A 24,964-nucleotide genomic window follows, 5' to 3' on the forward strand; every position below is an offset into this window, starting at 1 on the left:
GGACTACTGAGCTCATTTCCTCCTAGTGCAGCGCTGGTAAAAACGTTGTTAAAGGGTTAACAGAGGAGCCATGTTATGATGACTTCCTGATGGCGTAGCTTCAGAAAGAGCGGGAGCTACTTAAAGAGACAGAGGCCCAATTTCAAGACGCTAAATCATAAAGTCAAATTTCTCTTAAGTCATATTTCATATAAACAGCTTTTTCAGAACAAGTGAATGTAAGACATTCATTGTGCTATGAAGTGGCACTATGTGGATGGAAAACATAATACTGCCCCTTTAAGGCAGCCAACAACTGAAGTTGGGGTATATAGGCAGACTCAGTCCAGAAGAATATGCAAATAAAAAAATAAAAATAAATCCGCCTCTTGATGTGTGAAAGTGGAATTGAGATTCACAGCTTCCCGACAAGAGCTAAATGAGTATTGTGTTGTTTTAAAAATATCAAGCACACGTTTCATCTTCCATAGGATTTCTGCTCCATCACCGATTTTGGTGTATAACTCCTCAAATTTATCAGTGGTCCCCCCCCGCCCCATTCGGCTAAACTTTCTGGAGACGTCCCTGGGAGCAGGGTCAGGGAGGCTGGAGCTTAGACAGAAGATGAGAGGTGGGGAGGGGGGGAGACTCCCTCTGAGAATTGTGCCCGGGTTTTAATGTGTGAGAGGGGAAGGAGAAAACAGGCAGGGATGGAGAGAAGAGAGGGAATGAGAGAAAGAAGGTGAGAGAGACTGGGAAGGATCCGGACAGGAGGTGACCGCCTGGTGTTGTAGGGTGAAAGTGTGTGTGCGTGAATGCGTGCGTGTGTATGTATGTGTGTGTGTGAGACTGTGTTGCGCTTGTGGCGGAGAGACCGCAGAGAGAAATTCACACAACTTCCAGCATCCTCCCTGCGCCGCTGCGCCTCTGCGCCGCGCTGCGCCCCACCGCTGCCGCCACCGCCGCGTCTTTTCCCCCAGTCTCTTCTACCGGGACTCAGGCGGCTTGGCGCGGTGAGATGTGAAGAGGCTTGAAGTATGGCATGCGAGGATGCTGTTCGCAAAGAAGAAGGAGATGGTGACGGCGACGCGACCCGCGTTCATTCGGACCCTGGTCTACTTTTTCTGTTTGATGACTTGGTGAGTGCGGTGCCTGAAAAAAAAACCCCTGACGGATCGGATCAGTTCACACCTGAAAGTTCAGTTTTTATTTTTAATTTTTTTTAAAAAATAATTATTATTTCATTTTTCTCGTAGTGCGAAAACAATCTCCGGACAAACAAGGAAGGATGAGAGGATTTACCCGGAGAATTTTACTCGGATTTTGGACCGACTTCTGGACGGCTACGACAACAGGCTGCGACCTGGATTCGGAGGTATTTAGAGGAGAAGCGCAGTTTTTGCGCACCGCAGAACAAGCATCGCACAATTCACAGCACTTTGTTGTCTCTTTGGAAATGACATTATCGGCTTAAATGAAAAGACTGAAAATGGAAATGATGTCACTGTTTGCCAAAGAACCGCTTAAAACATCTTCTCCTTACGGAGACAAACAATTTGAGCCCAAAAAGGTCAAAATTATTTTCCATCATCCAGCTTTAGCGTCTCCTCCTTAACTTTTTTTTTATTACTACATTAGAAAATAAATACATGAACTTTTTATTTTTTGCGCAGGGCCGGCCCAAGGTTGTCCGCGGCCCCTGAGTAAGGGTGTCATCTCCAGCTTTGTCCTTCAGGCGTGCTGCATTCAGTTTGTTTCTGAGGCCAGAGCTCAGAATGACGTCACACCAGAGTTGAGTGGGTTGTTGAGATTCAGAAAACCAGTGGGAGTTTGCCGGGTTTGGTGGTTGTACTGGACAGCGTGAATGTCCAAGTTCAGGGTTGGAAATGTACAACAAGCGGAATTTCAAACCGGGAACGTCGGAAGTGTTGAAGCGGCCAGTATGTACGGAAAAGATGGCGGAAAGTTGAAAGAATAAACAATTTGTTTTGTTGTGTGTCTGTAAATTAAAGGAACCTCTTTCCGAGACACAAACAGCAGAACTTATTACATTTAAATCTGACAGCTGGCATATTTTCAAATTTAAAAAAAAGTTTTACTTTGTAGGTAAAAGGTCATGAGGATAAAATTTCAAATATAAATACAAAGGAAAATACTGTGGCAACATCTTCTAAATATTAGGGAACACGTCAGACCTTGTTTAAACAAGAAAAGAAAAAATAGAGAATTAGTTTTTCTCTTGATATACTCGTCATATTATCGGTGTGTAGGCCTGTCATAATAAGCAATGAATCAATTAATCGCACAGCAAATGAAAATGAGTTCAATAATTTTCATATTTATTGTTTATAGTTCTTCACTTTTCTCTCTTTATACCAAAAACCGAGTGACAAAAGTCTTCAGTCTGGTGCTTTGGTCTCAACTAGCCATTTATTTGAAGGACAGTTTTGTTTGCATAGACTTCATAATTCATTTTATTTGTTTGTTCATGTTGGATATTTAAAATGTCCTTCAGTTCCAGAGTTACAAGTTTGTTAGAAGTGAAAGCTTATTGATTTTTGATAATGTGTTCTTGCATTATTATCCCATCATATTGAAAAAATGATCTCAAAACAGCGATATTATCGTTTATCGTAATAACTTCTGGGGAACAATATATTGCCCAGCAAAATGTGCTATCGTGACGGGAGTGCTGATGTTTAAAACTTGTAGCAGCTCTTTGTTTTGGTCAGCAGGTCAGCAGGAGGTCTTAACTGCACTTCTTCTCCAACCAACAATCTTACAGAACAGTGAAAACTTGTTGAATGTTCTCACCGAAGGCTCCATGCAAATGTTTAGGATGAACGAACAAGAAAAAGGGTTTAAGACGCCAAAATGTGAAGTAAGCAGAAAATAAATCAAATTCTAGTCACTTTATTTGATCTTACCGCCCTCAAAGTCTCTGAAGATCCATCAAGTGCATGTCAACACTGTGGCTCTGCGCCCAGCAAGGCAACCGTTTACTCTGGACTCCACAGGTCTTGCCTTTTCTGGAGGAAAAAAGAAATCTCTTCTCAATAGCGACACATAAGCTAGTCATCGACGCGGAAACGCGATGCATGGCAGAAAACCGACTCTCCACATCAGTGTGAAACTTGGAAGCGGCAGCATTGTGCTGCGGGGGATGCTTTTCTTTAGCAGAGACAGAAAAAGGTGATTGGAGGCAATGGGAAGCAGAGTGGGACTAAATAGAGAGCAAAATGTCAGAGGCAGCACTAAACTAAGACTTGAGTTTAGAGGTGGGCATTTATCGTATCATTTATCATTTATCATCATAGATTTCTTATCGCGACAAGTTTTTGATTTATCCCTGTCTCAATAAATTCTAATTGATGATGTTTAAAAACCTTTTAAAAAACACTAAAAACTGTACTATTTTCCTCCAAAATAGAATCAACCAATCAGAGACAGGAGGCGGGACTTAGCGCTGTCAATCACCATCATAATTCCCCCTACAGGAAGTCTTTATGTCAACATCGTGCTCCTACAACCTCTCTCCTTTGCTCTCTGCTACAGTGCAGCTAGAATAGTCTATCATGAACGCAATAAGAATCGTTAGCACAGTCACCAGATAAACAGTGAGTTGTGCCATTAGCACATTTAGCAGCGCATTCACAGGATTGATTTGAGGCACTAAGAGCCTCCTCCTGGCACTGATTGGTTGTTTTTGGTTGAAGTGGTGCATTTCTTCAAATGGCTATAAAATATCAGAAAGGATATGGAGGAGAGCAATGTTTTCACTGACTTTCTGTCTCATACTGTCACAACATAGCGATAGCTTTATTAAAAGTTATATACTGCAGTTTTAAAGACAGCTTAAGCAAACCTGCTTTTACTTCCTAAATATTAACTGTTGAGAAAGAAACAAACAAAAAAAGCATAAAATGCAGTAAGCAGGAAATCCAAAGAATTACAATCAATTTGTTCGATCTTAAGACGCTCATAAGCAGATGAAGCCTGAGGAAATCCTCCATTCAGGACAAAGGAAGTCTTCATGTCAACATCGTGCTTCTATGCTCCATCTCTCTAACTCGCATTGCAAGATTAGCATTGTATGTAACGCACTGCTTTGTAAACCCACAACGCGACGCCTGCTGAAACGGCGTCTCGCTCTTCGTACTTACAGTGTGACGGGTTTGCCTTTAAAACGAGCGGCCCCGTATGAGTGAGGGCAGTTACATAATCCCCTGTACGTTTCAGGACAAATGCACAACGCTCGGTTCAAGAGGTAAAAAGTATGGATTTGGTTTTCATGCGTGATGTCTGCTGAATATTCATGTTGGGAAGCAGCGAGAACTGGTTTACTGCGCAAAGCGGCCTGTCAACGGGAACGTCCGCGTGCAGGCGCACGCTTATAGCTCGTCTTCACACTGGGACTCCACATCCATTCAGTGAAGGGGAGAAAAATCAAACAGGATTATGTTTTTTTTTTTCTTTTTTTTTTACATCTTCTAAGCTATTTCTCCATTGCATTATGCAGAGTACTACACAGCTCCAGAAGAGATGAGTTACTGCACATTTCCTAGATTTTATTATGAGGAGCTGTAGCTGTACTTTCTGAGAAAATGTCAGTGAATGTGATCTCTGTGGTGTATTTAATTGACCCGACAGGTCCTGTGACAGAGGTGAAGACTGACATTTATGTGACGAGTTTTGGGCCAGTCTCAGACGTTGAAATGGTACGTAGCTAAACTCTTGTCATGTTGAACTCTGTTCTTACTTTTACGCAACTTTTTGTGCTGTCAGGTTGCGATTCAACATATATCACAAATTTACTGTTAACACAATATCACTGTATGCAGTATGTATATGGTAAAGAAATGTAATCGGTTAGTTAAACAGCCCAGGTCTTTTGTTCAGCATTCAACCTCCCCAGTACTTAAGCACCTCAACCTCAGTCACTCTTCGCCTGTTCCTTTCGTCTACTCACTTCTTCTAACCTGTGTTCCCTTCCTCTTGTCTGCCTGCTAGGCTCCTTCTATGAATTTTTGGTTTGTGTTTTTTGCCTTGACTCTTTGTGATTTTTGTACTTCTTTTTCATTATCTTTTCATTAACATGCTAGTGCAGTTCTGCGTTTGGTTTTTTTGTCTGCCTTTTAGGGAAAGTACCTCTAACAAAGCTTTTGTGTTTGCTTTGTTGGATAAAGAGCGCTCATTTTTTTTAAAGTTGTTTTGCGTATACTCACCCATGTTAGCAAATTTTAAAACATCCACGGAAGGTTTTAAATTTTGACAGAAGTGACAATTTGGAAAAAATGTGAATGGGTCAGTTTGACAAAAGTGAACGTCTTTGAATTGTTAGATAACATCGAAAAATCTATTATTTTGACAACCCTTATCTTAAATAATACTGTTATCGCGACATTCACCAATTTTGTCACGCATCAAGTTTTCTTAACGTTGTGCAGTCGTTGTACTGCATTATTTACTTGTTCAACCGGAACATTACTGCATTTGATATTTTGTAAAAAACAAAATAATTCACACTGCTAATTCTTATCCAGATAAATCCATCCTTGTTTTTGTAACATGTCGGTTTTCCCTCCATTAGGAATACACCATGGACGTATTCTTTCGGCAGACCTGGGTTGATCGGAGATTGATGTACGAGGGCCCAGTGGAGATACTGAGACTTAACAACCTGATGGTGACCAAGGTCTGGACACCGGACACTTTTTTCAGGAACGGCAAGCGGTCAGTTGCCCACAACATTACTGCGCCCAACAAGCTCTTCCGCATCATGAAGAACGGCACCATCCTTTACACCATGAGGTAAAAAAAAAAAAGCCTTAACTGTGTCTCCATCTTATCAACAGCCTGCTGCTCTGCATCTCATTTCATAACTTTCAAAAACGTTGGCTTGCGATTACGTTGCAGACACCTCACATATTGTACATTCCTATATTTCTGCATTTTTTTATCCTTTTTTTGTTTTGCTAGAAAAGGCGAGATGACAGACTGTGTTTGCTATAAAGTAATAAGAGGGATCTAGTGTGGAATCCAACCAAGGTTCTCGGTGTAAACAGCAGAAAGCTGCTCAGAGGCGGTTCAGATGCCAAACGTTTGGCACAGTCCAAAACGTCGCCTTTTTCAACTCGGCAACACATGGGCCAAAATAGGAAATTAACGAGCTGAAAGCTTTCCTTGATTTGTGTACCCTTAAGACACCATGCAGACACTGTAAAAAACAAAAAAACTTTTCTCTACTATCAAAAGTGCCTTACAGTATCCAGAGGACCTAAAAATGAGAGTTTCACTCATGTACCTCGAGTGTTGTGTTGATTCTTTCATGTATGTTTAAGGAAGCTTTGAATCTCCCATGGCAACCATTCTGGGGTGACTAAATGTTTTTTTCCCAAAACAAAACCCAAAGCCAAAGCTATTTCTTTTAAAGGGGAATGATGGAGTGTAGTTTTCACTTTCGATGTACTGACAATAATAATAATAATAATTAATAAAGGTTTCTGATTAACAGTAGCAAATATATTTAGAAATTCAACCCATTATGTTTTTAGATCTCGTGTTTTCTGCTGCAGACATGTAAAACTGATCTTGGTCCTAACTTTAACCGTTCCTCTGCTGCAGGTTGACCATTAGCGCCGAGTGTCCCATGAAGCTGGTGGATTTCCCCATGGACGGGCACGCCTGTCCCCTCAAGTTTGGAAGCTGTGAGTGCTTTGGTGCTTATTTGCGTTTACCTGATGAAATAATGTGCAATGTGTCTTCCAAACACCGAGCAGCAACAGTGAAATGGCAAACCCTGTTTCGAAAGCAGGCAGATCATCACTGGCTGGGTTTGTGCTGAAATATGAACGTTTAATAGTGGTTTTAGTTTCTGCCAAGAGACTTTTTCAGACACGTCTCTCAGTCTATCTGCTACTACAGCCACCGTATGCTTCACAGATTTGTTTTGTTCAACGTTTTGGGGTGTATTTTAATGTTAACCTGCAGAATCACAACAAAATGTCAGGCGAGCTAAAGATATTATATTTGACTGAGAACAATCGATGTGTTGGCCTGTTGTGATACATTTTGCCGGTCGATAAACTGTCCCAGTATTTATCGCGATAAACGATAATATTGTCGTCTTGAAGCTATTTTCAAGTAATATATTGGCAATGGCATAATAATGGAAGTTCGCCCTCTCAGAGGTCAATAAACTTTAATTTATTAAAAACACTTGATACACTTCAACTGGAAGGCATTTTAATTATCCAAAAATGAAACACGACAACCAAACACAAAAAATAAAATGGAAATAAAAACCACTTAAAAAAAACATACATCAAACAGATTATGATGTCTCATTTTAACTAATATTAATCAAATGATCCAGCTCATTTTAATATATCATGCGATTAATTGCTTAATTGCTTATTGCGATGTGCTTACTGATGCATTTGAACCATCTGAGACAATGTGGCTGCCGTCTCTGTTGGCCTTCTTCCATCTCCATTTTCTGTTCAGTGTCTCCTGGTCTTCTTTCTCTGGAGACTCTGTGCTTTACATTAAAAGGGAGGGGAGGCGAGAAATGGCAGCCACATGAGCAAAAGACACATGGCAAGTGGGCAGGTGTCAGTCTGGGAGTGAGCTCTGGACTCAGGATAGTTCACCCAGTTATTTTGTCAGCTGTCTCAAAGTTTGCTACAAACTTAGAGACAAAACCTAGACTGCAAATATTACATTTGCAGAATTTCTGCAAATGTAACACTAACATCAAACCTACAAAAATTGTTTGAAATATTTTGAAAACCATGCATCATTACCCTTCCATTTTGCAATTATTAATTATGTCTCTGTGGTAAAAATTAGGGTTGTACCAATAAATCGGCCCGGATTTCCTTAATTTTGGGAGATCGATGATCTGCCGATACTTACACCTGACCTTTTCGCTGATCCTACCTCGGCAAAAGTCTAAAAATCGACCACTGTCCTGTTTTGCTCTGCTGTGAGAGAAGTTTGACTGTTAGCCTCGCAGTTAGCAATTAGTTAACACACCACTGTTGTCAACTCAGCAACTTTTTTGTTGTATCTACCAATTAGTATTGACCAAAATCGGAGAGGTCAGGCTTTTTAAACATCGGCGATCGGCCAGAAAACTGCAACCGACGCACCCTTGATAAAAACATTTAAGTCTTTAAAGCGATAAAACGTGGAAAAGTTCAAGTCGAGAAAGTCGCATGACTTCATTTCTTGGACTCTGTGCTGAAAAGGATTTGCTGCGGAGCCAAACGCGAGGCGGCCGAGCGCTGTAACCGCATGACGACATGTTTCATTCTTTGTTGCGAGCGACGAAGCCCTAACTCAGCATCCGTGTTTACGCCGAGCCTCGTGGTCAGCAGAAACAACGGAAACAAAGACGCGTCTTGCGCGGAGCGGCTCCGCCTTATCAGGCGAGCGCAGCGATTTGAAGATTACGAGAGAAAGGAGACGCATTTTACACCCGCCGTCAATTACCCGGCGCGGTGACATTGCGGAGGACGTACTCCCATCTTCTCAGTTCTCGTCGTCCCCCTCTCCTCCTCCCTCCGCCGTCCCGCTCATCCCGCTCTGCTGCCGCCTGCCTCCGGTGAGAAGGAGGAAGCGACCGTGAATCTGCAGAGGCCCCGAGCAGAGGAAAGGTCAGAGTCCCTTCCTCCGCCTCGGGACGGCACAGACCTATGCAGCTATTTTCCATAGCCGCTGTGTGTGAGCTCATTTTCTCGCTGTCTGCCTCTCCTTCACTTTTTCCCCTCCATCATCCTACATCTCTCTCTCTGTACCACCTCCCCCCCACCACTTCGTACCTCTCTCTTCCCCGTCTTCTTTTCTGCTTCTCCATCTGGGCTTGCGTGCACAGGCACGGCGTTCCACTCCATGACACACCAGAGTCATTTCATTTGGCAGAACAGTTGGTGTCCCACCGATGTGGGGTCCCACCGGGAGTGGCAGGCAGAGACAACTGCTATATAGCTGTGCGCGCACAGACCGGTCAACCTCGCTCGTATGCGAGAGAGGAGAAACGAGACAGGACGAACTCAACAAGAGCAAATAAGAAAACCTCCATATTCGCACCGAGGCAGGTGCATCCGAATAACGTAGAATAGCCTAAAACCTCTACTCCAAGCACGTGTTTCTGTTAATTTCAGGGCGTCCACGCATCCTTAGAAAGCTTAAAATTCATGTAAAATTAAGGCCTTAAAATGTCTTTAAACTCGTTTTAAAATGTAACACATTAATCACAGGTATTGTATTTTGTCGTGGACAAACTATTTAATCTCATACATTCTAGTTTATTTTTCTCGCAGGACTTTTCTTTCAGGCAAACGTTGGAGTTGCACACAGACATCTTCACTGCCTTTCACTCGAGGCAGATGACTCTACTACTAACTAGCAGCTAGTTACTAGCTGCTAATATACCCCTGCTAGCTAGCAGCTAGCTAACGTTTTTGCATCTGTTGTTGGGAGATAGTTGAGACTATCACTAACTAGCTGCTAATATACCCCTGCTACCCAGCTAGCTAGCTTTTATGCATCAATCACTGGAAGGTAGATAAGCCCTCTGCTAACTAGCTGCTAAATTACCCTTGCTAGCTGGCTAACTAGCCTTTTTTTGTCTATCAAAAAGTGCAAATTTATCTCCAGTTAACTGGAAAGACGCACGTCTTTGCCACCGACTCACTTTTGTTGCCGACTCACATGATGTTATTTGCATTCTGACCATATAAAATATGTAATTTTCTTTTGTACATTTCTATCACGATACAGGTCTTAAATTTAATTCATATTGGTCTTAAAAAAGGTTTTTAAAAGAAGGCCTTAAATTTGAGTTGGTGGCACCTGCAGAGACCCAGGATTTTGATGATTATGACTGATGGCTCATCAGGACCCCAAAACAGAAATGTTGACCTACTGATGGATTTTTACTATATATTCACTCAGTACTTGACCTAAGCTCCTCTTTTATGAATTCTTGCATCAGCGCAGCGTGGCACAGAGATGATCATCATGTGGTACTGTTGAGGTGCTTTATCCCTGTTGCTTGAGCACCTCTTTTCCTTCCACTCAACTTTCTATTGTTGTACTTGGACACAACCAACAGTTTCAGCAATAACCTTTTGTGGCCTCCCCTCTTTAAGGAGCTCTCCAGTGAAAAATAAATGCTTGGAAAACACTTCAGTTAATAATTGAGACACACATGAAGGCCCCTAAGTGGATGTTGCATAATTAATTTAAAGTTAGATTGATAGGAAATATTGATGATTACTTATAAGCATACAATACCAAATTAAACAACATATACAGTTGATGTCTAAAACAAACAATGTAGTTTGATAATACAACTGATTTTACCGATAGTCTGTGTATTTAGAAATCTGCATTTTTTTTCAGGCTCAGTCTTGCTGAGATCAATTTTACTTTGTAAACTGGCGCTTGCAAAAGACGGAGGACTCACTCACGGTCCAAGGCACACAGAGCAGACTGGTACTGACTACACATGGCTAATAGGGAGGAGAACCAAATGTTAAAGTGAAGAGAGCTTGTGAGAATTTATTTTAGAGTCACCAGTCAGGCATTTGCTGCAAAAACACAAAATCCTACCAAGTGCTTTTGGTCTGGTTTCTAGAGCAAGTTTCTGAAGACCAAACTAACTCATAAGTAAGCTTGTTTTGAGTCAATACATCCTTAATATTGATGAAAAAGTACAATTTCCACTGGCACATTATTTCACTCATAACATGGAAAAAATGCCATGTTCTAAGTAAAATAATATACTCGTGGAAATTGTACTTTTTCACCAATATTAAGGATTTATTGACTCAGATCAAGCTCCTATGTCTTGCTGTAAAGTTAGTTTTGTCTTATTTCAAGCGTACTAAGATGTAGCAGAAACTAGACCAAAAACACCTGGTAAGATTTTGTATTTTTGCAGGGTGGCCGACTCAGATTTAAAGATTTTTATAAAATGCAGTCTAGCAATTTCAGTTTTGACTCATTAGGATTTTTATTAAGCAGGATTACACTTAAAAGAAATGTCCTCAGTTTCTTTGTTGTTGTTTTTTTTATCACAGATGGCAGAAAGCGCAGAGTATGAACAAGCTACGGTTTGGAAATGCCAGAGAAATGTTTGACTGTTTGGAATTAAGGTGAAAAAAGCAGCAAATGTGACACTTGTAATAAAAAAAGAAAAGAAAAAGAAAACTCAGCAGTAATCTGCTCCACTTCAAACCCAGCCTCATGGATTATTTCAGCACAGTCACAACTCGTTATAGAAACATTGACTGTCTTTTTTGTTTCTATGTCAGCAGAAAAATGCAGCTTTTTTTTTTTTGTTGGACCAAGATAAAAATAAATACATACTTGGAAAAATAGATTGCTTTAGATTTATAATGGGTTTTAGATGGGACTCTGACACAGGCTCATAAAATCAGAGTCTACCTGTGGTGTCAGAGGCTTAAAAGCAGACAGCTATAAGTTTCTCTCTCTCTCTCAATTTACTTTTCTTTTATTTCACATCTCATTCGTTCCGCCTGTCTGTCTTCAGATGCCTATCCCAAAACGGAGATGATCTACACTTGGACCAAAGGGCCTCAGCATTCGGTGGAGGTCCCTCCCGAGTCCTCCAGCCTCGTCCAGTATGATCTCATCGGCCAGACGGTTTCCAGCGAGACCATTAAATCAATCACAGGTGAGCCGCAGAGGTCCTGTCAACGTTTGTATTTATTTTTGCTATAACGGTAGCTGCATTATGTTGTTGTTTTTTTAACCCTCCACACCCCCGAGTCATTTTGCATGAAATCTATTAAAATAGAAAAAGAAAAAAGAGTTCTTAAATTCACCCTTGAAATCTGAGTGAAAAGCACACAGCGCTGAGTTTATATATATGGTCTGAATGCGGCTCCGCCGGCGATATCGGAGGGATTTTTGGAGCCTTGACACTTGCACAAACACGACAGTCTGTCAGCTGAAGCATGACTAGCACACAGCAGCAGCCTCATGAAGTAAACATCACGGATTGAGTCATTTCACAGGCCAACTGGTTCACCCGAAAAACTGATGGATCCAAAAACAGATTTCAGTTTGTTTTTTTTTTCCTGGGTTGTGTTTTGCAGGACGGGTGACGGGCGTAGATTTGACTGAGAATAGACGGGAGACGAAGCGAGGCGTGAAGCAGAGCGACGGCTGTCTTTCACTGATCGGTTTTCTGTTGATCCAGGTGAATATGTGGTGATGACTGTCTACTTCCACTTGAAGCGGAAGATGGGCTACTTCATGATTCAGACGTACATCCCCTGCATAATGACAGTGATCCTCTCTCAAGTGTCCTTCTGGATAAACAAGGAGTCGGTCCCGGCGCGGACCGTTTTTGGTACGTAGCGCACCGTTTAACCACCGCTGCTGTTGTCCCGCAAAGGGGAAAAATTCAGGTGCAGCAGCAACAGATGTAAAGTTTCACACAAAAAGTGAAAATAAACAAACGAATGACAACATACTTGTATGAGAGTGTAACGGAAAACACTGCAGCTTTTAGAAATAGGCATATCGGACTTTTTATGTGCGCTGAACTCGTTTTTAGTCCATCAATTTTAAAATTAATACACTTAGAAGTCAGGCATCATAAAAATGTTTTTATAGTTACTATAATTGAATGAACTCATGTTCATAGTTCACCTTAAAAACACTCTGAAGTAAATTCACATCTGCAAAATGAGGTCAAAGTGCACTGAACTCATGGTTATTCCACCAAATGTTGATTTCTGAACTCTGAGTTAAAACATTTTTGTTGCTTCTAAATAAATCTGAATTTGTTTTCTTTGAGGTCTGGAAGCGCTGCATCTTTTTCCTTATTTTGACCATTTCTCATTTTCTGCAAATAAATACCAAATTTTTGCTTGGAATTTCAGAAACATGTTGTCAGTAGTTCATAGAATAACAGAGCAAAGTTCATTTTACTCAAACATTTACCTATAAAGAGTAAAATCAGAGAAACTGATCATTTGAACAGCTCTCTTAATTTTTTCCAGAGCTGTATTTTTACATGTCAGGTCATGACGTCCAGATTGACTGTTCCTTTCTGTTTTCTTCGTTGACGTAAGCTGCTCTCAGATTCTCATTTAAGTTTTTTTGTAGTCAGAAAGCAAATTTGCAGAGAGAGTGAGAGAAATGGGGAAAGACATCCAACAGGAGTCAGAAGGTTTGGAGAATTGAACCTCAAACTGCTGCGTCGATGGTATTTCCATGTTTTGTTCAAAGACAAGTTTGGTTGCAGACGTCTCATCCAGCTTAAAGCATCGGCGATCGTGATTCATCTGTAAACGTTTGGCTGTCGTCCAAGAAATGCACTCTAGGACTCGGCTTGAGGTCACTTTTTCCTTTAGAAACACTTACACATCGCTGAAACCAATATATATATATAACAAGCTTGTTTGCTGAGTAAAAAGATATTGTGTCCCTAAGTTGAAATGTGTCTTGGTTGTTGCGTGGTTTAATAAAACCCCGGGGGGATTAGGGCCGCTTTCCTGCAGTCGTCAACATATATGTCAGTGCCTCTGCTTCCTTTCCCCAAAGCGTTCGGCATGACGGAGCATCACAGCGGCTAACATTGCGTCATCCGAGGCTCTGAGGCGGGAGCGGGGTTGGAGAGGTTTCTGCTGTTGGTTTAGGTGTTTTGAACGTGTCCATGTGTTTGTTTGGGATGAACGGGTGGCCGGCGTTCAGATCCGTCCCCTTCTGCCCTGCACCTGCAGTGTGTTTAACTACCTGCCTCTGTGACCCATTTCCAGGATGGGGAAACGGGAGGCAGCTTCTTGTGTTTTTCACGGTTTGTCACGTTATAACCACAAACCTCAATGCATTTCACTGGGATTTTGTGTGATAGACTGACATAAAGTTGCACATAACTGTGATGTGGATGAAAAAGGATCCTCAGACGTTTTCACAGGTGAAATATGAAGGACGGTGTCCATTTTTTATCAGCCGCCTTTAAATATCTAAACATTGAAAATATCTTCTCACTTTTTTTCACAAAGTAACTCATGCTGTCAGTTTGGATGGACGGCATTTTGTTTAAATCATTTGAACCAGGTGAAAGTAAAACTGCCTCTTGAAGAGTTCTGGGTAACGCATACTTACAAAGTTTTTTTTTATTATCTTAAGTGCAAAATTCATGATTTTTTTTATACTCTCTGGTTAATGATTAATCAATTACTAACTTAGTTGCCGACTATTTGAATAATCAACTCATCATGATTAATCGTTCAGGTTGTGTTCTTATCTGTCCTTTCTGACATAAATCGCGAGCCTCCCTCCTTAGCCACATGTTGTAAAGATGTATTTCTCTGTCTCCTTAGTCGAAGTGCAAACCCAGCAAATGAACCTGAGTCTCTTTCATGACGTATTGATAATCTACTGTGACCAGTCAAACCAGTTTGTTTATCTGGATGAAACCCTGACGTATGCTGTGCAGACCCTGTTGTTGATTTGTTTTGAACAACTTGTGTCCGTAGCCATTAGAACAAGCTAAGCTAATTGCCATTTCCGGCAGTAAATCTTGCACACTGAATTAATTACCCAAACAGAACACCACTTTCACAGCAAATGGGATTTTCCATTAGCGCTCTTACTTAACCAGTGGGTCTCTTTTGAAGTTTTCAAGCTCCCTGCAACATTTCGAGCTAATTTTCTCTGCGTGTTCACTTTAGCCGCAGGTCACCTGTCAATGTCAGCCGCCAGCTTTTGACTGACAGGTAATTATATGGCAGTCACGTCTGGGCAACAGACGGAGTGCCATTACAGAGCGCAAGGTCTTTAAAGAGCGTCCCGTTCCTGTTCCTGTTCCTGCGACCAAAGGGGATTTTCTCCAAATTACATTATTGCTGTTTGTTAATAATCCCAAGGACGAGCGACGATCTACACACACGACCTTGTCTTTTCGTTCGGTGGGGCCTTTCTTCTCAATGGAGCAGTGACGACTCTCTAACAAACATCCATGATGTGTGGGCAACATGAGGCTCGGTCGACGTGTCCTCTGGCTCTGTGACGTATAAACACCCCTTTACTTTCCACCTTTGCTTCCGCTGTGGGAGCAAAGAGTCTCAGATAAAGACGATGGAGCACAAGAGATATGGTTTATTCAACTCTTAAGCTGGTGGCGTTGGGTCTTTTGATACAAGAATAGCATTTGGAGGCAGAGTTTGCATGCTAGCAGAAATAATCCTAGTCAATATAAGAGAGCTGCACAGACGCCACAAAGCCTTTCATTTGTCGCTCCTTTACTTTAACGATTATGGTATTTAGCCTTGTCAGCCACGGTTGACTCACCCACTGGAGGAAATACATTTTGGATTTAGACATATGATTCAGTTACTTAGCATGATAATAACCGATTCTGATTAGCAAGTAGCATCAAATGACAATCTGGGATGTGAATTGGATCTTTTTGTACTGTCGGGAAAATGATACCAAGTCCTCAGAAGTCTTAAATCAGTAGGAAACGGAGATTTCCAAACTGAGGAATTCAAGTTTGGTAGACTCACTTCATTTAATTTTGAAGCAGAGAAGGTCAGGGGTCATGTTTAGGGTGGAGTAAGGGATGGATTCACGATTTGCAGACGCATCTGAAGTAATGTAGCATTGGTGAGGTGAAGAAGTATCTCATGATGAGTCCTGGTTATTGTGACCTTAAAAGATGAGAATATAAATCGCTTCAAAATGTTTCTACATGTAATGTGACCTTTATTTCAGTCCAATTCGGCTGAAAAGCAACTAAAGTTATTAGAAGAAGAAGTTGTTAAAAAAAAAAGGCTCGTCAGTCTCTGCAAATCAATCTTCTTTGGTTAAGGTCGATGGAGTATGCCGTGTCTCAGTTTGACGGTTTTTACCCACTCTACCCTGCAAAGGTGCTCCAAATCTATGAGACTGTGAAGACGTCTCTGGCCTGCTGCCCCTTTGAAGCACACCCACCCACAAATTCTCTCGTCAAATTTAGCTCTGGACTCTGGCTAGTCCGATCCAAAACTTCCCAAGCGCCCGTGAACCCATTAGTTTGTCGAACTGTTGGCGATTCAGAAAGATTCAATCCCATCCCTCATCGTCATTGTTTCTAGCAGAGACTGGAAAGTTTGTCTCTTAGCTTAGCGCCGTTTGGAACTGTTGACACTTTTAGCCATTTTCACAAAAACCTTAGTATCGTCTTCAGAAAAGTGAGCCCAGAGCGTGATGCTCTCTGCCACCGCCATCGGTACGGTGTTCTTTTAGTAATCCTCAGTGTTGATGTGTCAGAAGATTTTAGGAGATATTCTCTTTGGTCTTTCGAACCTCCTCCTTTGTTAGAGGCGACTGTGTCTCTGTGGGTAGCCTAGGCGTCTTGTGATCGGAAGGTTGTAGGTTCAATTCCAGCTTCGTCAATGTGACAAGGAGACTTAACCCCAAGTTGCCTACCAATCTGCGTATTGTGTTTGAGAGGGTGAATGGGTGAATGTGACTCTTGTGTGAAGCACTTTGAGTGGTCAAAATGATTGGGAAAGTGCCGTAAAAGTTCAGTCCATTTACCAGGACTGGAACTATTAATCATGTCACATCAATTATTGAAATAATCGTCAACTAATTTAATAATCAGTAAATTTAAATCCCAACATATTCAGAGCCTTAATTAAGCCAAAACTGTGCAAAAATATGCATTTAGTTTATAAGTATAAGTTTAACCTAAAACTCAATTTGGCTAGTTTTAGCTTCACCTGGTTCATATTCATTAAAGGAATTCCATATTATTGCATTTTAGGCAATAATATAGCCTAAAATGCAATAATGTTAATTTCCTTATTTAAAAAATTAGGGAGTTTATATAAAAATGTTTAAGTGGTAAAATAAAAAAATCTGTATAATCTGTATTAATGGTCAGAATAATCAATAGAACAATCGATTACTAAACTAATCGTTAGCTGCATTCTTTACGAATAGCAGCTGTGACTGTTGTTGCATCTAGAACAGAGGAACTCGTAGTTTTTCTGTTCATGCAATGTGACTGTTGACGTTTGTTTCCTCCAGTCATCGGTGACTGACTTTATTGAACAATGTCTGATTCTGTAGGCGTCTTCATTTTGCCCTGTGACTTTTTAAAAAAACAAAAACAAAAAGTTAACTTTTGCTTTGGGAAGCAGAAAAGAGAGGATCTGCCATGGTGGCCTGTCGCCAGGTGCAGTGTCAGACCTTCAGAGGTCAAACTGAATCCACATCTTGTTGAGTCAGAGCTGCTTTGGATTCAAAACCGGACCAAGTTTCCCGGTTTTGGCCGGCTTCACGGGCTGGACGTGGACCTACTTTTATATTGCTGCTATGCAAAGAGAGCAGGATGGCTGGACCCAGAACCAAACAGATTTCAGATTCTACGCTCTTCTGATCTGGAACAAACCTCCAGAAAACCGCAAAACTGCCGAAACAACGAGTTCCTTTTAGATCAAGGCTAAAAACCCACTGGTTTAGAGTTACCTTTGATTAATAGTAAGTCGAATACTGATCAACAAATTTGATGTGTGTGTTTGACAAAATGTAATGTTTATTGCTTGTGTCATAATTATGTTATATTTCTAAGGTGATTACTTTGAACTGCTTTGTTGCTGAAATGTGCCACACAAATAAACTTGGAAAGGTAAAAAATAAATCTCAAACACACACCAATGAGCATACAGGTCCTGCAAGGTTTCCATAGCAACCGTTATATGAGCATTTTCACATTAAACCAATATTTGGGAGTGATGTGAAAGAATAAAAAAGCCTTGTGATGTCCTACCATCACAAACATATAGAGTTAGCCAAATGTGAGCTGAAGCTGTGTGTTTTTAGTAACTAACACTTTTGGTGGGTCTTGTGTAAAAGAAATGGATGAAATGGAAAACAGCCTTGTTCCTATGGTTCAGTGTGGCGGAGGATCTGTGACACTCTGCGACCTTGGAAACTTTTTATAGTTCGCAGTTTTGTGATTTATTTGAAATAGCAAAGCATTTGGTGTGCTGCAGCTGGCTTACCAGTTCTGCAGTAAAATAATAATAAAAAAAACATGGTTGTCATGGCGTTTCAACAGAATAATGATAGTAAGCATATGTTCAGATAGACAAAGAAATAAGAAATGGTTTACCAGACACAAACATCCCTCCTCAGTCTCCTGCTTTTTCTCGCTGTGTCTAATTAAAGTTTAAATCTGTTTTAAGAATAATCTGAGGTGAATTCAAGTCTTTCTACGCAGCTTCACCAGCGTTGCCAGTTAAATATTGCCGTCACTGCATCCTCTAAAATGCTTAAATTACCCTCAATCTGCTGGATGTGCACACATGGTTCAGATCTGCTAACATTTAGGTCCCCGAAAAGCACCGAAAAAAGACCCTTCATGCTGAGAAAAGCACTACAGTCCTTTTTTGTGCACGTTCCACATTATAGAGAGCAAAATGGTTCATTATCACTCTGCAGTCTGTTAATGAAAGATGCAGATGAGAGCAACATTACTGTGCATGCATGGGCTATTTAACACTTGTTGTTTTTGTTTTTTTGTTGTTTTTTTTTTATTCCAATTTTTAATGTGTTATTTTGGAGGGGGGGAGGGGAGTCCATTTGTAGGGAAGCTGCAGTTTCCACAGCCAGAAAGAGAGAGAACAGCACACACTCTGAAAGCAATGTGCTTCTTCATTAATTTAATTGGGTTCAGTGTGTTTGTGTTTTTATGGATTTAGTGAGAACCTGACGTCTAGGTTATATAGATATGTGCACGTTCAGAGGACCTGAATACAAACTGAGAGGCAGCACAGTCAAAAGTACCAAAGAAGGCGATGAGGAATTTTCTTCTTGGTGGATTTTATTTTCTGACGTTTTGGATTTCAGACATCTTAACCTCCCAGTAGACAAAATCTGACAAGTTTTAGTCCGAACTGGAAACACATCTGCACTTCGCTAGTTGAAGAAAATAGGTCAGAACAAACCACAAAACCTAAACAAAAAACAAAACAGGAGTAAGATTATTAATCTAATTTACAAACTCATCTTCACAACTAACTGACCTGCGAACTAACACATTAAATACAGGGGGTAACTCCAAAGGTCGCTTTAAAGAAAATGAACAATGCAAAAGAAAAAAGAAATTTGGTCGCAGCTGGTAATCAGTGACATTATGAAAGCAGCAAACAGAAATAAATTACCAGAAATTCACCTTGTAACAGAAAAACATTTGAATGAATCTAATGGTTTGGTAGTGTTAGCTTTAAAAAACATTGCATGGATTCAAACTGCAACGTAACGCCGCCACAAACAACCGTGAAGCAATGTTACGACAGCAACGTTTAAGCTAGAGCTTCATGACCAATTATAGAAAGATGAACGAAATTAGAAATATGTTTAAGAGATTACATAAACTTGTAAAGTTTGTAGCGTTTATAATTTGGAACCTACTTAATGTTTTTCTTCCAACAAAAATCACCATCGCCAAAGTAGCAATTTTGACTATATTTACAGACTTTTGATTTTTTTTTTTTTTTTTTTTTAAATCGGTGTCGGTCAAAATTGGAATCGACAGACATTTTAAAGAAAACTGCAATCTGTGCACCCCTAGTTTTCAGTTGTGCTGTACCAATACTATGTACGCATCATGTACTATATAGAGTTTTCATGACAATGTTGCTATATAGTTCTATAGTCCACCTTTGCCTTAAAATACGACCTAAATGTAGGGCCATCCTCGGTTTTAACGATCTTGTTTGTTCTCTGTACCAAATTTCCTTCTAGTGTTAGGGTAAAGAAATGCTTGTTTAGGGAAAAAAATGCAGATATTGGTGTGACTCGTTTAATTTCCTTTACTCATTTTATTTTTTAAGGCATCACCACCGTCCTGACCATGACAACACTCAGCATCAGCGCCCGCCACTCTCTCCCCAAGGTCTCATACGCAACTGCCATGGACTGGTTCATTGCCGTCTGCTTCGCCTTCGTCTTCTCTGCCCTCATCGAGTTCGCTGCCGTCAACTATTTCACCAACGCACAGATTGAGAGGGCCAAGAGGAAGCCAGGCAAGTGTCCCCCAGTGCCCCAAAGCACGCCTGTCAAGGTGAAGGACACAGAAGAAGTGCAGCAGGTGAGGTGGTGTGTGTTTGTGTTTGTTTTTTCTTTTCTTATTTTCCCTCTGCACCTCTCAGACTGGCTCAATAATCTGATCGCATTTTTACCTCAAGGGGCTCTCGGGCAGCATACCCCATCAGATGGGCTCTCCGTATCTGGCATTTAGCCTAGACCCTTGACTGACGTGAAGAGTGTGTGCTTGAGAATAATTAGCCTTGCCCTTGTGTGTGCGTGTACGTGCGTGCGTGCGTGTGTGTGGAGGATTTTGCAGCTGAATCGAGCAAGTTCTGATTCCAGAAGGACGTCATTTTCTCTGAATCTGTGGCTGTGTTCACACAGCAGGTTTTTTTGTTTTTTTTGTTTTTTGTTTTAGTTTTTGCTTTAGTATGGTTGTTCATTGTGCTAATTAAATGTGACCCCAGTGAGACTTGGGGTTGAATGGTTTATAATGGTTTTTAACCCCAAAGCGACTTGCATGCGCAGAAGAAGAACGTTGTCGTCACACAGCAGCGCGATGTTTACCGGAGTAACAATGGATGGAGCCGTTTATGGATCGATTTTAAAGTTTATTCAGCAATGTTTAGTTTATTTGACGGTATCAGGTATTACTTTGGAGTATCATTTGGTGACAAATGTACACCGCAGCTTTCAGATTTCATTTTGGCCAAGCTAAATTTTATTTCATTCCACAAGTATGTGCTAATTTGTGTTGATCAAACTTGAAATCCTAATTTTTGTGTTCAAGTTTATGATTAAAGGGGCATTAATATGCATAATTGACTTTACATGATGCTATAATGTTATTCCCTCATCAACAACAGACCTGGAATGTTGCTTAGATTATTTCATGCGTGTTTGAGAAATCCTTTAATCTCCATGGCAACCATTCATCTGTAAAAAACGCCAGGGTGGACCTAGCTCCACCTTAAAGTGAAGCTCCAGTTTCCAATCTTTGAAGCTTCCGCCTCACTGAGTAGGCCTCCCCCACTCAGCTCCTTCAGACTAGCCAGCAGCAATTAGCAAACACCTGGTGGAACTGAGCATCAGCTGAGCTCATTATAGGAGCTACTTCTCAGTGAAACGCTGGTAAAAACGTTGCTAAAAGGTTAATAGAGGAGCCATGTTGTGATGACTTCCTGAAGGTAGAGCTTCAGAAAGAGCAGGAGCTTCTTAAAGAGACAGAGGCGTTAAGTTACAAATTTGAATTGGTTTTAAGTCATATTTGATGTGAACAACATTTTGACTGAAGGTAACATAGCTCCTTGGCTGTGGTGTAAAATGGCACTATGCTACTGGAAAACATATGATACCGGCCCTTTAAGTTCAAGGGGTGTGATTACTTTTACGAGGCAGAGTGCATGAGCAGCGTGGGAGCTGACATGTCAGGTGAATCAGAACCAATGAGCATGGTTCTGGGAGCTACTGTAGAGATTCAACACATATTGAATATGTTGAATACACACCAAGTGTGTGTGTTCTTAAAACCCAGTTTTTATAGTTTATTCAGCTGTGGAGGCTAGAAGAAGAGCGCTCATTTCCCCGTGTGTGTGTGTGTGTGTATACAGTGTGTGAATCTCTCTGCGGCGGTAACACTAAACCGTATAGATCTACTGTTAGCTGATTGGTGACGCTGACACAACCCGGCAGCGCGTACAGTACGCCTGTTTTACACTAAACACTTTAAGTTGCCCCCTCCGGTCCAAATTCCAGCGTGGCGTAATCGTGCCTGAATGCGGTACAGTGACAACGGCACTTCAGTGGATTAGCAGGTTGCCACGGCAACGGAGCCCTGGTACATCTGTATAGGTTTCAGAGAGCCTCCTGTGCCGGGGCGACGGGGGGAATTAGTGCTGGTTTCCTCGACAGGGAGAGAGGAGAAGGAAGGCCCCGTTAGTCCGAGGCCCGGCACACGGGCCTGGGGGTCGTTGATGGGTTTAGGCTCTCAGGCTTTTGGCTTTTACACTCCAACACACACATGCAGCCATCCCCGGCCATGCTTTGGACACAATAATAATATCGGATCCTTTCAATTTTCAGAGTGGATAGTTGGGGTTGGGGGGTTGGATTATTTTTTGCAAATGCCTCAGTACCGGCATCACTCTCTCCCCGCTTGGGGAAAAAAAAAAAAACATCAACTCTCGAAGGATAAGCTCCTTTGATGCTACACTGCATTACCACCCGGATGCAGGCGCTACTTATTTTCTGTCTTAAGCCTGTGTGAAATGAGTGAAATCCTCGTTAAGTGACATCTGTGATGCACGCGCCTTTCGTCCACCATCTGTGTCAGAGGAGGAGAGAGGTGGGGGGGAATGTAATCTGATCAATAGCACCAGGCTGATGTTTGCCTGATGCACTTTTCACTGAAACAATCCAGGCCGGTTAAGCACAAAGCATCACATGCTCTAGAAACCATTCACTTTGTAGGTTCTTATTTTAGCTTATATAAAAATATTATCACGGTAGCTGTATGAGCGGGACGTACACACTTGATGATAAAAGATGTTAGCGGCGCCCCAAGTGGAGCAATCGTGTTATAGCGGCCAGTCAAAACCTAGGATGTCACCAGACACAAAGAATAACAGATAAATTAGCACTTGATGGAGTTTCCGATTGAGCTGGGAGTTTGTTCCCTGTGCTCTAGACACCTGCCAAGGACTGGAGCCAAAAAGTCAGAGGTTGCACTAAGCCTGTTGAGGTGCGTTTCAGAGCGTGCCAAGGTGTTTTGGGTGGAGTAAGTGTGATTTTGGTTAGCCAAGTCCAAGTGAGTTAAGGGATAGGCATCATGCAAAGGGTAAACAACGGAGAAAGAAACAACGTTATGTTACAGGATTACAAGATTTCTCATCTGTTTATATTTTTCTGGGTGTTTTGGACCAATGAAGAGATGTCATGTATTTCTTAAGAGTGTTTTTACCTCATGATTTCGCCTCCACCTAAACGAAGAACATCTTGAAAATGTCCCACTGACGTGACTCTCTCTCATCCTTCGCAGCAAGTTCCCGACACCAACGGCTCCCTGAGGAAGCGGATGAATTACGTCTCTCACCAAGACCCGGCGGGCCAGCCGAGGGCCCAGTCCACCACCAACATCTCAGGGCTGGGAAGAGGAAGGCAGCTGAGAGCTCTTGCCGGCGGCGCCAACGGCAGCTCCTCCACCCTCTCCCGCTCCAGCCCCAAGTCCGAGAGCTTGCTGAGCGTGGCCTCGTCCTCGGCGCAGCTGGTGAAGGGCACGCCTCGGCCCGCGACGTCCACCCCAGACGTGATGGCGGGGACGCCGGGCAGGCGGGACGCCGGCCCCGCGTCTCTGCAGCACCTGCTTGGGCCCAAGCTGGAGCGCATCCAGATGATGGGCAACAAGCTGGAGCCGAAGCAGACGCCGTGCTCACAGCCGACCGCCGCCGGCATGGGCGGGACCAGCAAAATTGACAAATACGCCCGGATCCTGTTCCCGGTGTCCTTTGGGGCGTTCAATATGGTCTACTGGGTTGTCTACCTGTCGAAAGACACAATGGTGGCCAAAGGGGGATAAATCTCGCTCTGGCGTTGAGGTTCATCGTGATTTCCTCTGGCGTGGATACAACAACAACACACTGCTGGTTTTTACCAGACAGTTCAATGTGCTCGTCCGTCTACAGTGGACCCCGGAGAACGCGTTTGCGAGGCATTTGCTGAAGGACCACAAGCTCGGAAACAAATTGTTATAATTAGAACGAACTCGGCGTGAGAAAGAACATGCGCACACTGGAGCGCTCCACTGGCCTCTTTCTACTTCACATTGCCTCATCTGATTGTAAAGGTCTCCAACCGCCTGGTGATCCATTCAGCCTGGAGAAAGCGTGGGGATTTGTCCTTTTCCTATTTTGTACCCTGTACCTTTCGGGATGCTTGGATATGTCATCAATCGGAACTGAACCTTTCCCACAATGTAAAAAAAAAAAAAAAGTATATATATATAAATATTTATTTATTAGGCTAAACAGATTTATATTTAATGTACAAACCTGATGCACTGTTGTGCCAGTAGATTTAAGGATTAAATCAATCGGAGAGCACAAAGAGATCCGCGTTGGTCTTAAATGCTCCCTGGAAAAAACAAGTGTCGAGCTAAAAAGAAGAAATTTGATGAGAAAGTCCTCAAACCGAGGCTTAGAGGAGCGCCGGTCACGAATGGGTGAGCGGCGAAAGCTTCTTGCGCCGAACCTCCATGTGGAGTATCTGTGTTGCACAAGATGGATTAAGCAATACGGAGAGAAAAAAAAAACAAGATGAAATGTGGGGATAAATCAGGAAGGAAGCGGAGGAGACGTGCTTACAGTAGTCGGGTTTAAGCTTCTTTACTGTCTGGCCAAGATTCATACTTTGATTATGTAAAATGTTTAAAAAAAAATCCACATGAGCAAACAAAAACAAGAGAATGGAAAGACATTTACTAGTAGATCATAGTGGGGGCAAAAAAAGTAAGTTGCTGTTTCTTCTGGAGCCATGTTGCTGTTTTTAATGCATTTCACTGGAAATCATCTGCTGTGTGACACAGAAAGATTCTGAGACACAGTAACGGTGTTACTGAACCCGCTCAAGGGCGTCGTCAACCCAGACACCTGGATGGGGTTTCATCTCGCTGCCGGCAGCCAGATGTTAAGTGCAGCTGTTGGTCACTTAGACGGCAGCGCGTTGTTTTCCTGCAGCTCGTACACTTGGCAGTGTCCTTGCTTTCCATTCATTGAAAGGATAATTCAGTTTTTTCAAGGTGAGGTTTTGTGAGGATTATATCACCAGTGTTGGTTCCCTTACAACACGCGGTAGATGTTATGCTGCTGAAGGTTTGAGGAAAGCTGAAGAAATCCTCAGAGGACTGGAAGGTTAAAACAAA

The 24,964-nt window shown here is 42.0% G+C and overlaps 1 protein-coding gene across 1 annotated transcript; it reads left to right on the top strand.

Moving 5' to 3' along the window:
- Positions 1-633: 633 nt before the first annotated feature.
- On the top strand, positions 634-24,355 carry gabra4 (gamma-aminobutyric acid type A receptor subunit alpha4). The gene is made up of 9 exons (XM_007568397.2): positions 634-1,118; positions 1,236-1,354; positions 4,630-4,697; positions 5,570-5,790; positions 6,604-6,686; positions 11,543-11,686; positions 12,215-12,367; positions 19,854-20,110; positions 23,087-24,355. The coding sequence occupies exons 1-9, from the start codon at positions 1,030-1,032 to the stop codon at positions 23,621-23,623; spliced, it is 1,671 nt and encodes a 556-aa protein (XP_007568459.1). The 5' UTR covers positions 634-1,029; the 3' UTR covers positions 23,624-24,355.
- Positions 24,356-24,964: the final 609 nt, after the last annotated feature.

This window comes from Poecilia formosa, unplaced genomic scaffold (genome assembly GCF_000485575.1).
Source record: "Poecilia formosa unplaced genomic scaffold, Poecilia_formosa-5.1.2 Scaffold221, whole genome shotgun sequence".
Lineage (NCBI taxonomy): Eukaryota > Metazoa > Chordata > Actinopteri > Cyprinodontiformes > Poeciliidae > Poecilia > Poecilia formosa.